Source organism: Typopeltis vanoorti, chromosome 7 (genome assembly GCF_054136105.1).
Source record: "Typopeltis vanoorti isolate ZY-2024b chromosome 7, IOZ_Tvanoo_1.0, whole genome shotgun sequence".
Taxonomy (NCBI): Eukaryota; Metazoa; Arthropoda; class Arachnida; order Uropygi; family Thelyphonidae; genus Typopeltis; species Typopeltis vanoorti.
This window is the reverse complement of record NC_143555.1, coordinates 57,712,776-57,737,274: the sequence shown is the minus strand read 5'-3', so window position 1 is coordinate 57,737,274 and position 24,499 is coordinate 57,712,776. Positions and strand designations below refer to the sequence as shown.

General features: G+C 35.6%; 1 protein-coding gene across 4 annotated transcripts in view; it reads left to right on the top strand.

The window, feature by feature from the left end:
• LOC150104697 (CCR4-NOT transcription complex subunit 7-like) overlaps window positions 1-24,499 on the top strand; it is a 161,762-nt gene that overhangs the window by 122,681 nt on the left and 14,582 nt on the right. For all 4 annotated transcript variants that reach the window (XM_090395281.1, XM_090395280.1, XM_090395282.1 and 1 more), the window contains one exon: window positions 7,665-7,842. In XM_090395281.1, coding sequence (XP_090251407.1) covers window positions 7,665-7,842 — 178 coding nt within the window. The remainder of the gene's footprint in view (window positions 1-7,664; window positions 7,843-24,499) is intronic.

Sequence of the window (24,499 nt, the reverse complement as noted above, 5' to 3'; positions counted from 1 at the left end):
CATTGGCTAACATAACTCAAAAGGGGTATATATATATTTTAGGGCATTATGGGCGAGTGTAGAAGGCAATTATGGCAGAATAAAAAATGTGGAAAAATTATGTACATACCTTGATTTTGGTTAAAAGATGCCTTCTAAATCCAAGCTCTTGTTGAAAGGGGGGGCGGGGAAAGAGAGGGAAAGAACATGGGGATGTACTTGAGACACGGGAAATAAGTTTGGGAACCCGGGTTACTATTAATAATATATATATAAATATATATATTATTTTGTGGGAAGAGGGGTCGGGGGAAGAAGGGGAAGGGTATCCTTATGTGGAAACTGGTGCAAGGGTTTACGGGGTGTGGACCGTTTCGGTCATCGTCTGACCATCGTCGGAACTTTGTGGGAATGACTGTAGGGCTAGGTCAAGGCTGCAAGATGTATCTGGCAGATACATCTTGCAGCCTTGACATAGCCCTACAGTCATTCCCACAAAGTTCCGACGATGGTCAGACGATGACCGAAACGGTCCACACCCCGTAAACCCTTGCCCCAGTTTCCACATAAGGATACCCTTCCCCTTATTTTCCCCCCCTCTCCACACAACAAAATAATATGTATATTTATATATATATTATTAATAGTAACCTGAGTTCCCAAACTTATTTCCCATGTCTCAAGTACATCCCCATGTTCTTTCCCTCTCTTTCCCCGCCCCCCCTTTCAACAAGAGCTTGGATTTAGAAGGCATCTTAACCAAAATCAATGTATGTACATAATTTTTCCACATTTTTTATTCTGCCATAATTGCCTTCTACACTCGCCCATAATGCCCTAAAATATATATATACCCCTTTTGAGTTATGTTAGCCAATGTATTAAATATAAAGGACACTCCTAAACAAAAACAGTCTAAAATAGCCGTTAATTATATTAATAGTGTTTAAGAGGAGTAGTATGGGAATTTTCCAGAAATTATACTGAATGTCAGTTTTTATTTTCCTAACAATATTAATTTCTGCTGATGCAAAAGGTAGAAGTATGCACTCAAAATCTGCTGTGTATGAAATGCTTTTAGATGATAAAGTCATGTTGTAAAAAAAGACAACTCTCTTTAAATGATTGTCCATGTTAGAATTATAATTTAAAATAAACAAAAAAAATGAACTAATCTTAAATGGAATACTTGTTGAAGTCTCCCATCATGACTAGGATGTCCTTTTTGTTTGTTTTGTAAATTAGTCCTGCAGTTGCTCATAGAAAGTATCTAATTCTTCAGCTTCATATGATTGATCTGAAGCATAAATTGGGTTAATTTTGAATTAACCCAATAATTAACTGTTATAATTCTTGGACTATGGGGTTCTATGGTTAAGATGGAGTTCTGCAAGTGATCATTGACTAATATTGTGACTCCCTCTCTGTGGATGTGATCTCCTCTTCCTGAGTAAAATAGTTTCCATTTTTCAAATTTACCACACCTTCTCCTGGCCAGTGTGTTTTGGCAATACCTGTTATATCCCTGTGATCCACTCCAGCTCTTTCTCGATAATTTGGTCTTTCCTGGTTTTAAAATAGTCCTTATATTCAGTGTAAGGAGGTGGATTGTTTTTTTTTTTTTTCAACTTACCACATAGCATATTTTTCAACAACTGTTTCTTGTGATCTATGAACAGTTGGCTGCCCCAGCATTATCTTGACTCTGTACTGATTCTCTATCCATAAAGGGTTTTTGCAATTTTAATCCACAAATACAACTGTGCATTTCTTATATTTTTCTTTATTTCTTAAAAGTAATCATTTCCATCTCTCCCTCTCTCTCTCTCTCTCTCCATACTTGGGTATACTACTATGTTAAAGATACCAAGGAATTTTATAAGCTAGGTTTTAATTATTTTTTTCCAAGTGAAGCAAACAGACAAATAAGTCAAGTTTGCACCTGAACATAGTTAAAGTCTGAGGCAACTTGTAGTAAAGGTGGAGTAAGCTCCGATCACTTTCCTTAGTATTTCCCCCCAATGCAAAGCATATCCCCTTGTGGAGATGTATCATTAACAAGTATCATTAACATCAAAGAACACATTAACAAGTACAGATAAGGAAGTTATTAATGTGTTCTTCAATAGCCAAGTAATTTGCCTCTTTATAAGGTCTTGATACATTCACATCTAGATTACTATGCTCAAATCTGATTCCCTGGGTTTCTTGGTGATGAGGACATGGTGAAGAGGATTCAGAGGTGAGTGGCCTGTGGAATAGTTCCCTCATAGTTCCCTATGAGGATAGATTGAAGGTGTGTGGATTGCAGAAGTTGGTTGATGGCAGAAAAAGAGGGGATATGATAGAAACATTTAAGTTGCTTAAAGGGTTTTGTAGGATAGATGCAGGGCCAAGTTTTAGCATTTGGCTAGAGGGACCAGAACAATTGGTCATCCCTGGAAGTTGAATAAAGGTATGGCTAGTAGGGGGTGTGAAGATTAGACTTTTTTGCTTGGAGAGTTGTGAATGAGTGGAATGGGTTGCCAGTCAGTTGTGAGTGCTTTATCTGTTAACTGGTTCAAGGAGAGGTATGATAGATTGTGTGGATAGATTGGGTCTCCTGCGATCAGTCTTCGGACTCCATGTAGGTGCCTGTATAATAATAATAAATTTGGGGTGGTGCAACCTTAAACCTCCCAAAAAATTCTCGATGCTGTCTAGAGGAGAGAAATTTGACTTGTAGATGACCTCTCTCTCAGAAATGCACTATTTTAGCTCTTTGTCTGTTCTATAGGTGCTTCTATCTCATTTCACCAAATTGACAATCGTAATAACGCCATTATTCAAATTAAGGGGATATTAAATCCCACATTGTTTTAAAACTGAATAAGAAACTCAAAGATTGGAATCAGATAGTTCCATGTCGAATATAGTAAACTATAAAAGTATCGGCGGCTACTAGTGTGGGCTAATGCAAGTACTAGTACGTAGTACAATCTCAGGCAACTCGTTGCAAAGGTGGGGAAAGTTCTGATCGCTAATCTTGGTATTTTCCATAATGTAAAAACACATTTCCTAGGAAATGTATGCTGTTATTACATTATGGTGGGAGGTCACTACCCAGACTGGTTTCAGCCTTTTTTGAGGCTTCATCAGTGAGTAGCTAGACCAAATAGATACCAAAGGGTATAGCTAAAAGAACTTATATACTCTGCTATACGAGTTATCAAACAGGTGCATCCATTAAGTTACTTAAATATAAAGAGCCAATAGGCTTCATTTCGGCGATATAAACATTATTCAAATTAAGACCTCCCACCATAATGTAATAACAGCATACATTTCCTAGGAAATGTGTTTTTACATTATGGAAAATACCAAGATTAGCGATCAGAATTTTCTCCACCTTTGCAATGAGTTGCCTGAGATTGTACTACGTACTAGGACTACTTGCATTAGCCCATGCTGGTGGCTGCCAATACTTTTATAGTTTACTATATTCAGCATGAAACTCTCTGATTCCAATCTTTGAGTTTCTTATTCGGTTTTAAAACAATGTGGGATTTAATATCCCCTTAATTTGAATAATGTTTATATCACCGAAATGAAGCCTGTTGGCTCTTTATTTTTAAATAATAACTCCACTTTCTGTTGAACCTGTTAAAACAAAAAGCAGTAGCTGTCCAACATCCATTTTCAAACTGTAGCTGTTAGGGAATACTCCATTTTCATAAAGTAATCCCAAACAGCTACAGTCTGCAATTCTTCAAGAAAAATGTCAAACTTCTTTTTTAACCCTCACCTGTAATCCACAAACAGCACTGATGTGTTTATAGGTTCTTCTATTTGTCATGTAATGGGATCATTTAAAAAAAAAAAAAAAAAAAATTAGTTCAAACCAGTTTTAACTTACACTTATGTGAGATCTGGGTTAAAGGTAAAATAGTTAATCAGAGACCATAGATATGAGAGATCTGAGAAAAATTAGAGGAGTGAAAAGACTTTATCAGTTACAAAATCATATATAAAAAAAATGAAATCCTGTGATTGTAACTTGACCTACCATGGACAGATAGGAAGATCTTTTAACATTTACATCAGAGCATTTTTTTTTTCATCTAGCATCGTTATGGCAAATTAGGAGTAGACCAACCTTTGGACACCTCTTCACACAAGAATTTAGTTGAAAAATACTAATGTGCTATATTTTATATTGACAAGGCAATATCAGGACTTTTAAATGTTGGTCATGAAAAGAGGTTAAAGGAATATAAATCCCAGTTTTGTGAGTAGTTGGAAAAGAGGTGAAATGATAGAAACATTTAAGTTAGTGAGGGGATTTTATCAGTTTAATAGGGGGAGGGTTAAAAAAAAGTACAGGAGGTGTGAGGGGAAGAACAAGAGGCCATTCCTGGAAGTTGTGTAAGGGTGCAGCGAGGAGAGATGTGAAGACTAGATTTTTTTACATGGAGAATTGTAGGTGATTGAAATACATTATCAGAGTGTGTTGTGAATGTAGGGAATGCTGAGGATTTTTATGGTTGAATATTATAAATATCTTATTTATGCTACTTATATTTGAATAATTTTGCATCGTCAAAGTGAAGCCTTTTGGCTCTCTATTTCAGTAATTCTTGGTGCCTTTTGTAATGTGACACCTCTTGGCAATTCGTATATGGTAAAGTATAACCTCTGCATCACTACAACCTGAGTATTTACAATTTGGGTCTGCCTACTAACTGATGAGACCTCAAAAAAGATCGAAACCGGTCTGGGTAGTGACCCCCCCCCCCCCGCCCATAATATATAACATCATACATCTCCTAGGAGATGTGTTTTACATTAGAAGATAGTGATCAGATCTTAACCCACCTTTACTACGAGTTGCCTCTGTCATGAAAGGTTTGCTTACGCTCGAATCCGTCGAAACTTTTATAGTTTCTATCTATATCTATATATTCGGCATGAAACTCTTGTAGTTTCTCTATTCGGCATTTGAAATAATGTTGGATTCAATATCCACTTATATTTGAATAATGTTATTTATGTTATTGGTTGAGTGACCCTCCCACAATGACACACACTTTCTCTCTTTCTAAACTTCAAGTTTGGTACCATTAATCTGCCTAAAATTTGTGAGACAGTCATTTTAAGATCAACCCAACAACTGTGAAACCTTCTATTTATACAGCATTAGAAGATGCCTAATTAGGATTTCAGTTGTTTAATATGCTTGTCACTTGTTAAATGCTTGCTAAAATACCAGTGAAATATTAGCTGGTTAATAGATACCTTATTAATTGTTTTGATGTTGTGACATCATTAAAGCATGATTGGGAGATATTAGCTGTCTGTTAAATATTAATAAGTTGTGTATAAAGGAGAAATATCCTTGAAGAGGAAAGGAAAGTCACTTGTGATATGCCTGAGGGATTTTTTATTTTTTTTGTCATTGCTGTTTACCTTCTATATTAATAATTTTGAAGAGTTTTAAACAGCATTAGTAAGGTGCGATATCACAGACCCCAAAGATATAGAAAGAAATAACTGTGATCCCTCGTTACCAACACCAGGCTAAATGGGAATATTTGTTAGTTTGTGGATGATAGAAAGTTTGGGATAACTATGTGAGAGAGAGAGATTGTAGCTTTACAGGAGTTTTTTGAATGAATTGTGTTGAGTGAGCAGATGAGTAAAAGTTTGAAATTTGGTAGGCAGGGGTGAGATGCAGAGTATACAGTTGGTTGGAATATCTTGCTAGAGGTGGGGAATATAAAGGATCTGAAGATGATGAACAAAGACCTGAAATTTGTGGAGGTATTACAGTAGTGATGCAAAGGATAAAGGATGTTAATATATAGACATAAGGGAGTTTTGTTGCCTTAGTATAAGGCTTTCATTTGGCTGCATACAGATGTTGCTCTACTCATTTGGTCAGCTGGTTTTCAGTAGGATATATTGGAAAGGATCTAGGAAAGATTAATAAAGATGGTTTCTAATCTCAGGAGTATTGGATATGAAAAAGATTAAGAAAATGCACTTTGAATAGGCTGAGTGTGTACGTGCATTTGTGTGTTGAGGGGATGTGATTGAGACATATAAGATAAGAATTATTAACAGAAAAATGTGAAAGAATTCATCTATTCATAGAAAATGGGGAACAGGCAAGGTAGAACAAGAAGCTATTCCTGAAAGGCTTTAATTTCATTGCTAAGAGTGTGGTGAGTGTGGAAATAGTAAAATTTTAAGGCATGGTTTAATAAGCTTTGTGCACGAGAAAGAGAGACAGTAGGACCTTCCATTATGATTCTTTTGACTCAGTGTATATCTGATGATGATAACGTTCTCAGAATGCATTTGCTTTTCAGTCTTCATGATGACATATATCAGTGTTTGCTTATGCTGCAGACTATCATGGAATGACAGTATGCGTGCTATGTTGAAGAGTAATTGCCCTTTCTCATATTCCGTATAGGGGGGGGGGGGAGATTACGTTCTTTCACAATTAAAAATATTAAAAAAAAATCAGGTATATTAAAAAGATAAAATAAGATATTCAAGTTGAAACCTGAAAAATAATCGGTTGGAATTTTTGTACAAATTTATTTTTTATTAAATATCATATTCCTTAAAAAAATTAAATTTGTACAAGTATTTCATTAGATTATTCTTCAGGTTTCAACTTAAATATTTTATTTTATCTTAAAAAGTATTAAAAAGATTCATCATCAAATTCCTGGCATTTACCCTTGAGGGGCTTACAGGATATGATAGTACTACATGAAAAATTTACATCATTACTAACTTCCTATCTACAATTTTCCTCCAAATTAATCTATTATCTGTCAAGACTCCAACAGTGTCAGATCTTATATTTCTATCCTCTAAGGCACTTTTTACTGTATCAATCCACCTATATCTTGGTCTTCCTTTGGGTCTTTTTCCTGCCAACCTGGCAGAGAACACTTGTTTTGCTAATCTCTTTCCTCTCCCATTCTGTTTAAGTGACCATACCACCTGAGATTAGCCCTGCTAAACACATTCCTGGATGCTAATAATGTCAAGTTCTTTGCTAATATCCTCATCTTTAAAATGATATTGCCATTATGCTATCTATTCATGCCGCTAATCTTTCTTAGGACTCTTACATCTGTGGTCTGTAGTCTTTGGTCAAGTGTTTTACTTCTAACGCAGCTCTCAGATCCATAAGTTAAAACTGGTTTGAGCACTGTGTTGTATACAGCTATTTTAGTATTATCACTTAAAAAGATTAATAATTTTTATCAATTTTTTTTTTTTTTTTTTTTTTGCCATTTTATCAAAATCACATCTTGGTTTATGTTTGTTTAGGTAAGTTTACATAAAGACTTGAATAAAAGAGTTCCATGTACTTGATGATGTATGTCACTGATGAGCATAATGTATATAGTGAGGTTTGGCATTCTTGAGCAAAGAAATATTCAGAGGATTTATGATTTAGTTGCCTTTTGATTAAAGTAATGGAATTCATTAATACTATAATAACATTCTTATATTTGGCTTATACTCTGAAAGAAATTTTTGGATATTTTAACAATTTTTTATGTAAATAATTGCTTAAAAGTTTATATTGCTGTTATATCTATATTTATAACTAATTTTATTTATCTTCACTGTGTCAAAGGCAGTTATATGTAATTCATATTTTATTTAATTGTTTACAGTGGTTATGACTTTGGTTATTTGTTGAAACTATTAACAGACCAGAATTTACCACCAGAGGAATCAGATTTTTTTGATCTTTTACGGATATACTTTCCAACCATATATGATGTCAAGTATCTTATGAAAAGCTGTAAAAATCTTAAAGGAGGATTACAGGAAGTAGCTGAGCAGCTAGAGGTATGCAATATTATTATGCTAAACACTGTATTCACTTTGTGTATGTGTGTGTGAAATTTTGCTACTATAATTGCATTTACAGATAGAGAGAATGTGTACTTGTCGTGGAGTCTTTTAAAGAACTAGGTCTTACCTTGGTCTAGAAGAATTTGTATATCCCTTGCTTTACTTATTTTGATATATGCATGGTTTTACTTCATTGAAAAAGAGCAACTAGAATTGTTCTTAAAATATTTTGGCCCAGGTGACTGAGCATATGTTTTGGCTTTGTTACCAACAGACTGTAATGAGTTTAAATCTCTCAAATGCACCTGCTGTTGAGCAATAGATAATTTTTATAAAAATTGTCGGGGAAAAAAAGGCAAAACTGCTCCAGTTGTTAACCTTTGCAGAAGCAAAAAAGATTATTAATGATTACCCAAGACTTTTGCAACTGGAAACAAATTGTTTGGTGGAAAACTTGTAAGTTGGTTACTGATTTAGAAATTTAATAGGAAAAAGACTAAAATTGAAAATATTAATAAGTGAATAAATACAATACCAACTCTGACTAAATGCTGTTATAACAATTTATTAAAAAAAAAGTCCAAGCCAAAGTGTCCCCATAGGCACACCCCCTTATCAGAAAATACATTATCATAACGATCTGTTCCCTGTAACAAACCCTGCGGTTCATGCATGTTCTCTATAGTGAGAGATGACTGTATACAAATGTACTGGAATTATGAAATTCATGTTTTTATTTTATTTTTTAATGTGACTCCAACCCAAGAAATAACCCTATAGTACATAATACCATGAGTAGGCTTTGGTTTTATTTATTTATTTTTTATTTTATATATGTTTTTTAATATTTTATGTTTATGCTTATACAAAATTTGTAAATCCTACTCTAGAACCCAAATGTTGAACTTTGTTCTATCACCCAGAGTGATATCCACACTTAATAATTTTCTGTATAATTGTAGCATTTTGAAGGGCTATTCTTCTGGCACCTTGTTGTATGCCTTTTCCCAACCCACAAAACTTAAAAATAAATAGAAATTAGTGTTATATTTCCATGATTTATCACCTGCTGAAATGTTCTGATCATATTTCCATGGGTACAATGTTATCCTAAAAGAAATTCACTATAGTAATATAACAAACTATTATCCTGGTTCCTATAGTTTGTTATAGAATTGGCTGAAGCTGTGTTAAGGTAAAAATATCATGTAGACAATCTTGTTTGGTTTTCTGCAGTTTTTCTTTGCCTTATCTCAAGTATGCTTGCATAAATTTTATCTGGAACATTTAGTAGGGATATTCCTCTTTGCCCACTCACTTCATAAATGGTGCTTTGAGAAATCTGTCATCTGGATTCTATCTTGTCACCATGATTCTGGATTATGCTGTGTAGCTACTCGAAAACTTTTATACACCATATATTAGGTCATTCCTGATAAACTCCTGCTGGTGCATAAACTACACACTTGAATGTAAACAAATAATTTAGTAGATTAATTATTTGCAGCTGACATTTTGCTAGCACATGACTTTTCTTGTTATCCAGGTCATTTTAGTTTGTCTTCACTGACTGTGTAGTGTTAAATGTCTTAATTTAAGCTAGTAAATTATTCATTTACATTCAAGTGTCTACATAGTTTATGTTCCAGAAACTTAGCATGAATAGCAGCAACAACTATGGAATTACAATGTCTGTCCGGAAACGTGCTAAATTCCTCAATAACCTTATTCCTACATGTGTAAGGATGAAACAAAACTTCTAGACTTCTGCTCCCCTCCAGCACTCAGAATATATGCGAAGGCTAACCCATCTCTATTTAAGGAGCAAATACACCCACAGAATCCTTAACGTAGTCAACACAAAGTGTTATGACCTTCACCCTAAGCTTTCTAAGCCGTTGAGGCCTGATATTTTGGTGTTCTTAGAGCACTTATCAGCCAAAAACAAACTTAGAATATTTAAAGAAAATAAGAAGTTTAATAAGGATGTTCGACAAACTTGCAAGGAAGAAAAATCTTTCACAACTTGTCAGATTGTAGACTTTCGGACAATTAAATCAAAATTCTAAGCAAAAAGTAAAAATCTTGTATGCACAGATAATGGCAAACATCGAATTCATTATCAAAGAACTTCCACCAGTTGAAGCAGACATCATTAGATTAGAAGCTGCTACCATACTTAAAAATGCAAACCCACCAAGTAGCAACATCTCCAAAGGAGAAAAAGCAGCGTTGAAAAATTTTAGAACTAAATCAAAACTTAGAAATAGTGAACGCAGACAAGAGCAATTCTATGGTGATCATAAACAGAGACGACTGCAATAATAAACTGAAAGAATTGTTATCTGATACATCAATTTACTTGCCTATAGTAAAAGATCCTGCAGTATCAATTAAAAACAAAATTATAAGTCTGCTAGAAAGCATTACAAGTTGGCTTACTAAAACTCTGTCCAAACTAAAAATTTTTTTAGCTGTCTACACCAAGATTATACTGGCTGCCTAAGATCCATAAACCTGGAGCCCCTTTGTGCCCCATCATGGATGCCATAAATTGTCGCACCTATAATCTTGTAAAACACTTGGATATCTGATCTCAGGACAAGACATTGTGTTACAATAAAAACTTCACGCACTTTAAAAGCACTATACAAAACATTCAATTAGAGGAGAATGATCATTTAGTATGCTTTGATGTATTGTCTCTTTTTACAAATGTTCCAGTAAATGATACACTAGTTCTCCTGTCCAAAATTTATCTCTCCCTGATATTGGCATACTCTTTAAGCACTGCCTTAAATCAGGATATTTTAGCTGGAACAACTAGCTCTTTAAACAGATTGAAGATGTATCAATGGGCCTCCACTTTCATCGCCATTGCAAACTTGTGCATGAAATCATTTGAATTTTTGACATTTAATTCTGCCCCCCCCCCAAGCTCAAGGTATGGTTCAAATATATAGATGATGTCTTTGCCATTCGGCCACATGCCCACAGGCTCTGTCTCACTTTGTACATTTGCTCAGTAATGTACTTCCTTGTATTAGTTGTAGTGCAGAAGAAGAAAAAGAAGGAGCTCTTACCTTCTTAGATACTTTAGTTACAAGGCAAGCAGATGGGTCCCTCACATGTTCAATTTACCAAAAGCCTACACACAGAGAAAGATGCCTGCCGCTTCACAGCACCATCCTGTCCAGAAGTTTGGAATTTTCAGAACCTTAGCCTCCAGGACAGAGTGAATTTCATCCTCAGGACAAGCACTGCACACCTGGAACAACAGGCTCTACTCACATCTTTCCAACCCTGGAAAAACCTCTTGCAAAGAACAACCCTTCCCCCTCCAAACCAGACTACACATACACTATATCTTTACCCTGTATCAAAGGCACGACAGATAAACTGGGTTCCCTCCCGAAATGACACTCTGTTTACAAACCTCTAAACAAAATTTCTACCTGCCTAAAACAAATGAAGTATTGCCTAGATCCTTTCTCCTTACTTGGTGTCTACAGCATCCCCTACCAGTGTTGAACTCAGTATTTCAGACAGACAGACAGGACGAGCTGCTTTGGTGAGGAAAAAAGAACACAAAAAATATATCTGGGATGGAAAAACCAAAAAGCAGACTATCTCAATGCTACAGAGAAAAACCACTTCATAAGATAGAAGAAAGCCAGGCTACTTTACAAAATCTGGTTAACTGCAGCAGAACAGATGGTATGATTTTAAACAGATTTTGGCACACATCCTTATCTACCCATCAACATTAACAGCTGGAATCACTGCTGTCGTCCTCCACACATGTGACTGTCCCTGTTATCCAGGTCATTTTAGTTTGTCTTCACTGTGTGGTGTTAAATTGCCTCTGATAATGCTAGCTTAAGCTAGTAAATTATTTGTTTACATTCAGATGTCTTCACAGAACAACTACAAAATTTAAAAATGGAATTGCAACGTCTTCCTGTGAGATGTTTTCTGACACTGTTCTGTCATTGCTAATCCCATTTATTAATTTTGCCAAGTAGTTAATCCAGAGATCCAGAATATCCTTTTCTTTGGATTTTATATTTCCTCTAGATTAAAGATAGTTTAGCAAAGTATATTCCTGTTTTCATCTTTATTTTTCTAGAGCATGAGCAAAGGAGAGTTTGTCCTTGAAATATCTTCACAACTAGTCTACTTTTAGGTAGAGGGAGGTGACTTCACTGATAATGCCATGTGTTATGTCAAGGGTCACTATCCAGATCAGTTTCAACCTTTATTGAGGTTTCATCAGTAGAAACTGGACAGGTACTGATGCTAAGAAGTCACTCAATGTTAAAAAATAATATTTCCATATACAAAGTAGCCATGGAGTTAGTTCAAGTATATCTTTCTCTGAGTCTAGCTTTCACTGACAAGACTTCAGTATCAAAACTATAGGTACTGGTCCTTCCCATGATGCATACTTAAGAAGGAAGTGGCTTATGGGATACTAGGAACAACTTGATATGAAGTCAACTCCCTCTGTATATAAGCCTGGTCATGAAGTTATTTCATGTGCAAACTTTTGTTTGTCGCATCTAATTAAAATTAAGAACCAAACAAGAACATAATCTCTTGACCAAGATAATTTACTCTACTATCACTTTCTTCCATCCATGTAACATGTAAAAAATCTTTATCCTTAGATAAGTTCTCCTTTTTTAATCTTTAAAATATTGCTAGTATTTACCATTAGTTTTGTCTTTTTCTTCAGATGTCCCCAAAACATTTCTGTGTGCCTAGTCAATTTTGTCCATTTAGGTCTCAAAAGAACCCTTTTTCATCTGCATTCTTGTGGAATAGCTTAGACGTTGGTTATGCATTTTTACTAAATAATTTAAGGAAATTACAACGTAAACTAGGATATACATTAAAATAAATTTTAATATACTTCAATATTTCGGCAACGTCACGTTGCCATTTTCTGGAACTTAAGAACAAGACACGTGCACGCAGGCACAACAAACAGTAAGTGAGGAAGAAGCAGGAAGCTATTATTTTTCCTAAAGTCCTGATGGTTCCCCCCTAGCAGGCAATATTGGTATTCTTGGGTGATTGGGCTGAAGGTCTTCTGATGTAGGTTTCCCAAATTTGAGGGTTTGAACAGTTTCATGCAGCCAAATTTGCTGAGGTTTGAATTGTTTCTTAGGGCTGAAGCTGATTCCATGAAAAGCCTTTCATATTTGTATTTACTATGGTGTATTATTGTGGCTTTCTTCCACCGTATTCTATGGAGGTATCCAGCACATGGTCAGCAAGACCAGAGTGGCTGTATTGGTGAAACCGGATGTAGTCCTTGTGTTCTGAAATTCTGATATTTGCTGTCCTGCCTGTTTGGCCAAAGTAGGATAGCTTACAGCTGCAAGGGAGGTTAGTCTTTAGTAGAGCGGATAAGGGATGCCAATTTTTTATGTGGTCTGTAACAAGAAGTTAAGTCACGTTTTTTTAGGATTTTTGTAATTTTTTCCGAGGTGCCTCGGATGTAGGGTATGGTGATGGATTTAGAGTAATCTTTATTGTGAGTGGGGGAAGGGGGTTGTGGTTTACTGGTTTCAATATTTTTTGGATTTTTTTTTGTGTTGGGGGGGGTAGCCATTGGCTGAGAAAGTGTTGAGAATGTGGTTTAGTTCTGTGGTTAGGGCATTGTCATTTGAACAGATAAGTTTAGCCCTGTTGTGTAGTGTCTTAATGACTCCATATTGTTGTGAGGAGGGGTGATGGGATTGTTGGTGAATGTATCTGCCTGTATGGGTGGGTTTTCTATAGACTGAGAAAACCAAGGTTCCATCAGGCTGGTGGGTGACTGGTGTGGCTAAGAAAGGAAGGCGGTTGTTTTTTTCCATTTGGCTTCGCTATGTTGATGATGTGTTCGCTATTTGGCCACATGGCTCTGATGCACTCCTCTCCTTCCTAACACACTTAAACAACCAACACCCCAGAATCAAATTCACCCTGGAAGAGGGAAAAAAACAACTGCCTTCCTTTCTTAGACACAAGTCAGTCACCCACCAGCTTGATGGAACCTTGGTTTTCTCAGTCTATAGAAAACCCACCCATACATGCAGATACATTCACCAACAATCCCACCACCTCTCCTCGCAACAATATGGAGTCATTAAGACACTACACAACAGGGCTAAACTTATCTGTTCAAATGACAATGCCCTAACCACAGAACTAAACCACATTCTCAACACTTTCTCAGCCAATGGCTACCCTCCCAAAACAATCCAAAAAATATTGAAACCAATAACCCCCCCCCCCCCTCACAACAAGGATTACTCTAAATCCATCACCATATCCTATATCCGAGGCACCTTGGAAAAAATTACAAAAAGCCTAAAAAAAACATGACTTAACTTCTTGTTATAGACCATATAAAAAATTGGCATCCCTTATCCGCTATACTAAAGACCAACCGCCCCCCCCCCCCCAGACCTACCTGGTGTATACCAGGTCCTTGCAGCTGTAAGCTGTCCTACTTTGGCCAAATAGGCAGGACAGCAAATATCAGAATTTCAGAACACAAGGACTACATCCGGTTTCACCAATACAGCCACTCTGGTCTTGCTGACCATGTGCTGGATACCTGCCATAGAATACGGTGGAAGAAATCCATGATAATACACCATAGTAAATACAAATATGAAAGGCTTTTCATGGAATCAGCTTCAGCCCTAAGAAACAATCGAAACCTCAACAAATTTGGCTGCATGAGACTGCCTCAAATTTGGGAAACCTACATCAGAAGACCTTCAGCCCAATCGCCCAAGAATACCAACATTGCCTGCTAGGGGGCACCATCAGGACTTTAGGAAAAATAATAGCTTCCTGCTTCTTCCTCACTTACTGTTTGTTGTGCCTGCATGCACGTATCTTGTTCTTAAGTTCCTGAAAATGGCAACGTGACGTTGCTGAAATATTGAAGTATATTAAAATTTATTTTAATGTATATCCTAGTTTACGTTGTAATTTACTTAAATTCTTTAGTAAAAAATTTTCATCTGCATGTTGAAATATTTTTCCATTTGATAAATAATTCTCTACTATTTAATTTCCCATTTTGGTCTATATCACTATGCAGTAAGATTATCATTGTGTTTGGTGTTGAATACTAGAGTGGCTGCTGCCTTTTCCTGGTGATTTTTGCATATAAACTTATAGATTTTAATTAAGAGTGTTATCCTTTGTTTGGATAACACCATTTATCATCATGATATTTCTGTAATTTCACTGCTAGCTTTCCTAATTTCTAACAAAATAATCTTTTCTTATTCTGTTATCTCTCAGTTTTAAAATTTAATTTGTCACTTTCACTAAAAATTTTGTCTAAATAGCCAAAACATTTTGTTTACTCTATAAGACAGGCACTAAGAATGCCAATGTAGCAAATGTCAGGGGCTGTGGCAAATATAGGATCTGATTGGGATAATTTTGGTAGGGCCTCTAATTCAAGATAATTAAGAATTAGAAATATGTCATTAAACAATATTAAAAATTAAATAATATATTTATTGATTATATTTTTATAAAAAATAAAGTAATTCTTAAGATTTTTTTTCCTTTTTTGCTCAACAAAATCTAAATTGTATCAGATTTTAAATTTCTTGTTTCAGAGGCTGATAGGACCCAATCTGTCAAAACAGATTAATGCTAGCCCTGGAGAATGCAGTTGATGCTTTCTGTGCATATTTTCAGTCTTTTTATTTCCAATTTTCATATATAATTTGTCTCAGCAGTTATTCACTTTAGGTAGATTGCTGAAGATGTTTACTGAATTTATTTAAAAAATATAACATCATCTACATAAATTAGAATATCAAAAATTTTGAAATCAGTTTCATGTTACTTTCCTTCATAATGTGGTCTGTATAGATGATGGATAATAGTGGGAATAATTGCAATCTTGTCTTAAACCCGATTTTATATCAAACCATCTTCTTTTAATGGCTTCAATTCTAACAGTAGACTTACAACTTAAGTATAATCTTAATTTAATTTCCAGTATGGGAACCACACATTTCTAACCATAAACAGATTTATTAACCGAACAATATAACCCAACAAGTTTTGTAAGTAGTCCAACTTATATCATCATGATATTTCTAAAAGATAAAAGATTTGTATAAAAAAAATCAGAAAAAAAATTACAAACAACAGACGTTATAATAACTTTAACACTAGTACATATAAAGAGTGACGAAAAGTGGGGTGAGAACACTTTGTATTTGCAAGTGTTTGAACAATGCTAGTTGTTGCTGTCAGGTTTTGTGGCATAACACTTGTCATATTCTAATTCCACATGACAGAATTTCATTCCAACTGGGGCGTCACCCGGTTAAACAAGGCCCCCATTGTTTTTCACCAGGGCGAACAGCGAAAAGTCGGCTACTGGAACAAATCTGAAAACACACCTGAACTCAACATCACGAGAGTTAAAGATTGGCACTATCAACATAAGCAGCCTGAATGGTAAAGAAATGGAGCTAGCTGAGGAATTAGACGAGTACCAGATTGACATAATAGGGGTGACTGAAACAAAAAAGACAAAAACTGGTGAGACCTTTCTGAGCATTAAATACAAAATGTTATATTCAGGCAGTGGCAGTCAAGGAAAAGAAGGAGTAGCCATAGTATTCAACACTAAATATGAGGCTAATCTTGAATGTCAGGCAGTCTCGAGTCGAGTGATGTGGGCAAATATCAGAATGGGGAACTGGACAATGAGACTTATTTGTGCCTATGGTCCCACAGAACGTTTTACTAAGGGAGAATTTTTTGAGGCTTTTAGAGAAAGCAACTGGCACAATGAAAAATGAAAAGATGGTCCTTGTTGGGGATCTAAATAGCAGAGTAGGAAATGATTGTCAGACATACAAAAATATTTTGGGAAAATTTGGAGAAAAGAGCAAAGCTAATAATAATGGCAAATATCTGTTGGATTTTTTCTGCTCAGGACATGGACTGGTTATTACTAACACAATGTTCCAACATAAAAATGTGCACAAATTCACATGGAGAGAAGAGGCAAGGAATAAGAAAAGTCTCATTGACTATGTTATTGTCGATAGTAATGTTTTCTCCCTGGTGCAGGACACCAGAGTGTACAGAGGATTTGAAATTGGAAATGATCACTATTTAGTCTTGAGCAGGATAAAATTGCATTTCATATTGAAAAGAAGAACATGTAAGAAAGTTTTAAAGCGAATAAAAGTTGAGCAGCTCTCAGATGTGAACTGTAGACTAAAATACACAAAGATTATTGAATCAAAAATGAAAGAGTTTAAGAACAGGAACCAAACCTTGGAGAGTCATTGGCAAGCCTTGAAGAAATCCCTGATTGATTCAACCAGAGTGGCATGTGGTGAAGTTGTCTGTAAGGATAGAAAAATCAGAACTTCTTGGTGGACATTGGAAGTTAAACAGGCAGTGAAGGAAAAGAAGAAAGCATATTGAAAGTTCCTGACAAATAAGTCAGCTTGTGCCCTTCGAGAATACAGAGACAAATGTAAGAAAGCTAAACACTATAAAACTAGCTAAACAAAAGTCATGGGAAGACTTTGGAAAGAATATATAAAATAAATATGGAGAAGGTGGCAAGATATTCTGGAGGTTGTTGAAGAAGCTTAGAAATGGAGGAAAGAGAGTGTTGTAAAAGGAATTAGAGATGATAAAGGTGACATGAAAACTGGAGAAAAAGATATCCTTGAAGTATGGAGTAATCTTCATACTTCAAGGATATCTTACGGTGGTAAAAAACACTCAACAGGCATACAGTCAGGAATATATATCCATACTTGATGTAGAAAAAGCCATCAAAAGCTTGAAATGTTGAACAGTAGCAGGAGTAGATGATATTCGACCACAAATGCTGACGTATGGTGGTATAAAAGTCTTACAGTGGCTGCACTGCATAATTCAGACAGGGCCTGGACAGCGGTACGAATTCCCGATGATTGGAGTAGAGCTCTCATAGTACCCATATATAAAAAGAGAAATAAAACTGAATGTGAAAATTACAGAGATATGCAGAGCTGAGTTGGATAAAGGAAAAATGGCTATGCGATGATTGTTCTGGATTTTGTAAAGGCATATGACAGAATACCACATGCAACTCTGTTATGCAAGTTAGAACAAATTGGAATGGATATGACATTGGTTAAGTGGATGTGAGGATGGCTGCTGGACAGATATTAAAAAGTGGTATGGAGGGGCAGAATCAAGGCTCAGTGCTGGTTCCATTGTTGTTTAAATTGTACATACGAGGGTGGTCTGAAAAGTTCTCGGCCTAACAATGGAAAAACTAATTTATAATTCCAAATTTTTTTTTTTTTCCAACATAATCGCCTTTAAGACTAATACATTTATTCCATCGATGCTCCAACGTCATTATTCCATACCTAGAGATAGAAGTCAGAGGGAGCCAAATCTGGGGAATAGGGTAGATGTTCCAACAATTCATGGTGCAGATCCCTTAATTTTCCTATTGCTAAAACACCTTTGTGGGCAGGTGCATTGTCGTGATGAAAGATGATTTTTTTTTTCTTCTGCAAACCAGGTCTTTTCTCATGAATTTTTTTCATCCAGTCTGGTTAAAAGATCGGAATAATATTCCCCAGTTATTGTTTTACTCTTTTCAAGATAATTAATAAACAAAATGCATCCCAAAACACCGATGCCATGACCTTTCCTGCTGATGGAACCACTTTGTCTTCTTTGGTGCTGAACAACCGGCTTCTGTCCACTGTTTTGACTGCTGTTTGGATTCTGGTGTATAATGGTGAATACAAGTCTCGTCCATGGTAATAAATTGTTGCACAAAATCAGTTTTATTCTTGTTAAAATGCTCCAAGTACTGTTCAGAGATTTTCATGCGAGTGCATTTTTGATCTGCTGTGAGCAAGCACGGCATCCATCTTGCTCAAAGCTTTTTCATTTGCAATTCTTCATGCATAATATATCTTACATGTTCTTTTGAAATGCCTGTAGTCTCAGCAATTTCATGGACTTTGACTCGCTGTTCATCCAATACCATATGGTGCACTTGATCAATGATTTCTGGTGTTGTTACACTTTTTGGACGTCCTTCACGTGGACCATCTTCAAAGCTGGTAAAGCCACATTTAAAATCGGCAGCACATTTCTTAGTTGTCAAAAATGAAGAAGCATGCCCATAAATTTTTATAAACTTTGAATGAATTCCTTTTGGCGTTAAACTTTCTTTTACAAAGAATTTTATAACTGCACAATACTCAGTTTTATCCATTTCAAGGGATACAGACAACAATTTTGCTTCAGACAGCTGTATAAAACAACTCGATAGAATGACTTGCAATTTCACATGGATGCTTATGACAGATGTACCAACTCAGAAAAAAAAAATCTTGCCGATATTGTTGCCATCTATGGTTGAGGCTGAGAACTTTTCAGACCACCCACATCGATGATATAGGGAATTACCTCAAAGGAAATATTAAGTTGTTTGCTGATGATGCAAAATTAGGTAGAGTAATAGTTAATCAAGGTGACATGAAGAGCTTGCAGGAAGGCTTAAATAGGCTGCCAGTATGGGCAAAAATTAATTGGTGGCAGTTTAATGTCAAGAAATGTAAAGTTATGCATTTTGGGATAAATAGATTACAAGCTGTGTATCACATTCATGGCACTGTACTCCAGGAAACAGATGAAGCTAGAGATTTCTGGGATGGGGGAGGGGTAGACAGAGAGTTTAGAGGACTTGTTGCTAAGGTAGTGCGTAAGATTACTTGGCTATTGAAGAACACATTAACAAGTAGAGATAAGGTAGTTATTCCTCTTTATTAAGGCCTTGATATGCTAACATCTGGATTACCATTCTTGAGTCTGGTCCCCTGGGTTTTTTGGGATGGGGAAAGTGGTGGAGAGGATTCACAGGTGAGTTACCAAGATGGTGAGTGGCTTGTAAAATGTTCCGTATGAGGATAGATTGAAGATGTGTGGGTGGCATAAGTTGGTTGATAGGAGAAAAAGAGGGGTTATGATATTAACATTTAAGTTGCTTAGAGGATTTTATATGATAGATGCAGGGGAAATGTTTCAGCACTTGGCTAGAGGGACCAGAACAAGAGGTTATCCATTGAAGTTGCATTGAGGTGTGGTTAGTAGGGGTGTGAGGACTAGATTTTTTGCTTAGAGAGTTGTAAATGAGTGGAATGGGTTGCCAGAGTCAATTGCTAGTGTTTTGTCTGTTAGTGGATTCAAGGAGAAGTATGATAGATTGTGGATAGATTGGATCTCCTGCAATGAGTCTTTGGACTCCATGGAAGTGCTATATAATAATAATATTAATAGCAAATGTCACACATGCAATGAATTTTATATACCCCTGGTTTCTTTGATGTAGGATGTGGAGGTTTTGGTGGTTGCAAGAACTTCAAAATCTTATGCATCAGAAAAGAAGCCCCTTAAATATAATCATAAAGCAACATTGCAACTTTGTCACTAACAATTTTGATGTAAGGTAAAATAATTGCATTTTTGAAATTTTGTTTATATGGTGGAACTACTGGATGCTTATCAAGAATTTTGTTAATCATCTGCGGTTCATACCCAGTGAATGAGAGTATGCCTTAGGTAGTGCAGTTCTTCATTCCTTTTTTCTGCTGTACTGGAAACGTAGGCTATGGCCTGTAATTTTTTTATCATTCCTATCTTGTAATGGATGGTGGTGGTGGTGTGGAGCTGTATGTAAGAATCTTCTCTCTGTGATTGGTTTTCTATATACTATGAGGGGTCAATCTTGTTTCTTCCTCAAATACTTCATGAGGGATGTCAAGGAATAGCAATTTTCTGTTATCTTCCAGTTCAAGAGTGAGTATTCAGATAATCTTGATAAACAGCAACATGTCTTTCAAACAAAGATTTCAAAAATGCAATTACAATACCTTATATCAGGACTGTTATGGACATAGTCGCAACATGAGTACAACATTAAAGCAGCTTTTCTCAATGTATAAGATTTTAAGGTTCTTACATCTACCTAAACCTCCACATTATCCTATAAAGAAACCAGGAGTATACAAAATTCATTGCTGTTGTAGCATTTGCTATGTAGGCCAGACAGGACGTTCTGGAGTGATATGCATATCTGAACACACAAAGGATGTTGAGGAAAAAAAATAATAAAAAGATATCTCAGATCAGGATTAGCCCTCCACACAACAAATACAGGCCACTAAGTAGTCTAGCAAAAATAGAAATGCTCCATATCCTTACACAGTGTAACAAAAAAAAACTAAGGTTTAATCCTATGCCAAGTTTGGTCTTCAAATATCAAAAATCCAACAACCATGGAACTAGGATATGAAGTGTTATGCCACAGAACGTGATAACAACTAGCACTGTTCAAACACTTGCACTTGTCACTCTTTATATATTGAGGTTCTTATAACATTTGTTGTAATTAACTTTTTTCTAGTCTTTTTTTTATATAAGTCTTGTGCCCCTGATGATGATGTAAGTTGAACAATTTACAAAACTTGTCAGGTTATATTGTTTGTTTTAATAAATCTGTTTATATTTAGAAGCATGTGGTCTCCATACTGGGAAATTTAATGAACATTTCCCAAACCACCGAAATATTCATATTTGTTTAAGTATACACTTTGTATTGCTCTGTATAATGTTCCATCTACAGTTTATGATTATAGGATGTTTAATAACTTTTCTTAGCACTTAGTCATATTCCTTTTTCTAGATCTACAAAACTTAAATACAGATCTTAAATACAAATTTAAATAGCTACTCACTGATGAGACCTCAAAAAAAGGTTGAAACCGGTCTGGGTAGTGACCTCTCCTCATAATGTAAAACAGTACTACATCTCTTAAGAGCTGTGTGTTTTACATTATGAGAAAAGATCAAGAACAGTGAGGGAGCTTGCTCCACCTTTGCAACGAGTTGCCGTGGTGTGGCACTACCAAGTGGTCACTTACGCTTGGATACGCTGACAGTTCGTCAGCATGAAACGTTATTACAGATCGTAGTTTTCGATCTTAGTTTCGCTTACTGGCTGAAAAACAATAAGGGATTTTTATCCCCTTAACTTAAATACAGATCCTTGTTATGTTTCCATGATTTGTTACCAATTTGTCTTAAAGTAAAAATCTGATCCTGACAACCCCAATTTGTATCTAGCTTGTCCTTCCACAAGTTTCTCTTTTACATTTTTCTTAGCCTTTTACATGTAATTTTTTCCTATATTTATGTATGTGGTCTTAAATGTGGTAGTAAGGATTTCTCATGTTTGCCCGAATTAACCGTATGTCTGTATGCCTGAATTGCCTTAATTCTCCCAGCAGTTGTAGAGTCACTCAAGGACTTGGTGCAAGTAATCATCATTTAATGATCTTAAGTGGTTTAAATAGTTGTTTTTGTATGCCGTTGTATTTAGTCTCTTCAAATTATTGAGGTTTTTTTTTTTTTTTCATTTTCTTTATTATCATCCTTGATTGTTAAAAAAAATTAGTTACCGCACCAGTTTCCTGTGCTTTTTCTTCATACTATTTAAGCATGTTTATTATTATGATGTATGATAAAATAGGTAGCAATTCTTTACCTCCCTCTTTCTCTCCTCCCAGCTTGTCAGTCTACTAAGTAGCTCTCAAAAGACCAAGTTAAACTTGTCATATTTCACATGACATGACTGAACATTAGTTTTCTTTAAGAAATAACAGCTGGATAATCACTTGACTAAGGTATGTCATGCTCTATTTTTTTTTTTTTTTTTAATGTGAATGCCACCTATTAAATGTTGCAAACCTGTTACATAGAACTGTGGGCATGCTGTGTTAGATTTCTAGAATGCTGGAATATAGTGCCTGTAATGGATAAAATAATTTGAAAATTGTTACAGTGATAGCAAATGATACAATATTATTATAAGGTGCAAAATAAGAATGGGTATTAGTGCAGAGAATAATTCAGAGATTAAGGAATTTTATTCACTATGGCACTTAGTTTAAGTAGAACAGTAATTACTGAAGTTGATACATAATGAATAAAAATACTGATGTATTCATTAAAAAGCCAAGGAAATTTTTAAAAAAATGGTGTTCTGTGAGCAAGGAACCAAAACAGTAATGGGGATAAGGATCCTGCTGATAGTAGTATAGTGTCTCAAATGAACAGTTTATATGCATTGTGTTAATAAGGTTAGAGAAATTAATAGTTTATAGGAGTGGAGAGGTGTGAACATTTAACATAGGAAAAGTCTAGACAGTTCCTACTGGATATTGGCAAGAAAATAATAATCAGTGCTTCAAAAATATATTTTTACAATTGATTGCAGACCTAAGGAAGGGGGTGTGGGGGGGGTTGTAAAGGAATAAGTTGGAAGGATGAACCAACTTCTGATTTATATGATTTTTGAAGAAAGCATACTGAGAAGATGTTGAGAAATTGGTAAAATATTCATCTTCAGGGATTTTATTTTTTAGGAGGAGATGATACTATAGTATTCATGATGTTAAACGTTTTTACTCTGCCTAAGAGAAAAAGAACAGTTTTACACTTTCGAGCTCCTTCCTTCCACAGGAAGCTTCTTCCCCACTGTCACCAACCATATGTTCTGTTATTGATTGTTTTGCTTTTTTAAGCATATTTCATCTTGTTTAATACTTATGATTTGGTGTTATTAAGTGTTTAAGCTCATGAGAGTGGAAGGGCTTACACGAGAACTTTGAATTTGTGACTTTCAAGGTAAGCAATGAAAAGTTTTCCACTCTTCTTTTAAAAGAAATAGCTGTGCAGCATCATGGGAGTTGAGACTATGGAATCTGAAGCACTAGGCAAGGATGGGGTTTTATCATTACTAACAGTGTATATGTATGAAACATGGGTGTAATTGAGGTTCTGTAGTTTACTAGTGAGTTCCCAAGTTGTACTATAATCATGTTTCAGGGCAGTGTCTCAAGATTGATACACCAGGAAATACTAGCAAGGAGCATTTGCTCAGCACCTGCTTCCAAAAGTAAAAAAGTAATGTTATCTTTATTCAAGTGTGACTGACTGGGTATGGGAATTTTTTTCTGTATTTGGCCTTGACTTGAATGTCTTACTAGAAATAGCTGTATAAACCAGCATTTACATTGTGTTTATCTCAGTTTTTCACAGTAATTATTGGAGTGAGTCAATTTATTTATTTGTATGGAGTTTCCTCCCTTTTTCTCCCCCATCCCTATTGGAGCGAGTTGAGCCCCTCATGGTGGGTTAAGTATTTATGGCTGTAGATCCGTGTGTGCTCACGAGGGTCGGTTTGCCTGCTTGCGGGATGAAAAATGCCAGATAAACTGGCGGAAAAAACCCTACTGCCCACACCCAAGACCGGCTAACTTGGCTATGGCTGAGGAAGATCCTCAAATTCCTCACGTCTTCGACGGGAATCGAACCTTGGACACTCCTTCCCCAGTCATATGGTTGCGAAGCGCAAAGCCACTAGGCTAACCACGCGGACAGTGAGTCAGTGATGTCATGTAAATATATTTGCTGAATAATTAAATGGTTTAAATAGACTGACAGTTCTATTTTGCAAATGTTAGTATTTTGTCCTTTGTAGCTATTATTTGAATCTATATATACATTTCCTTTG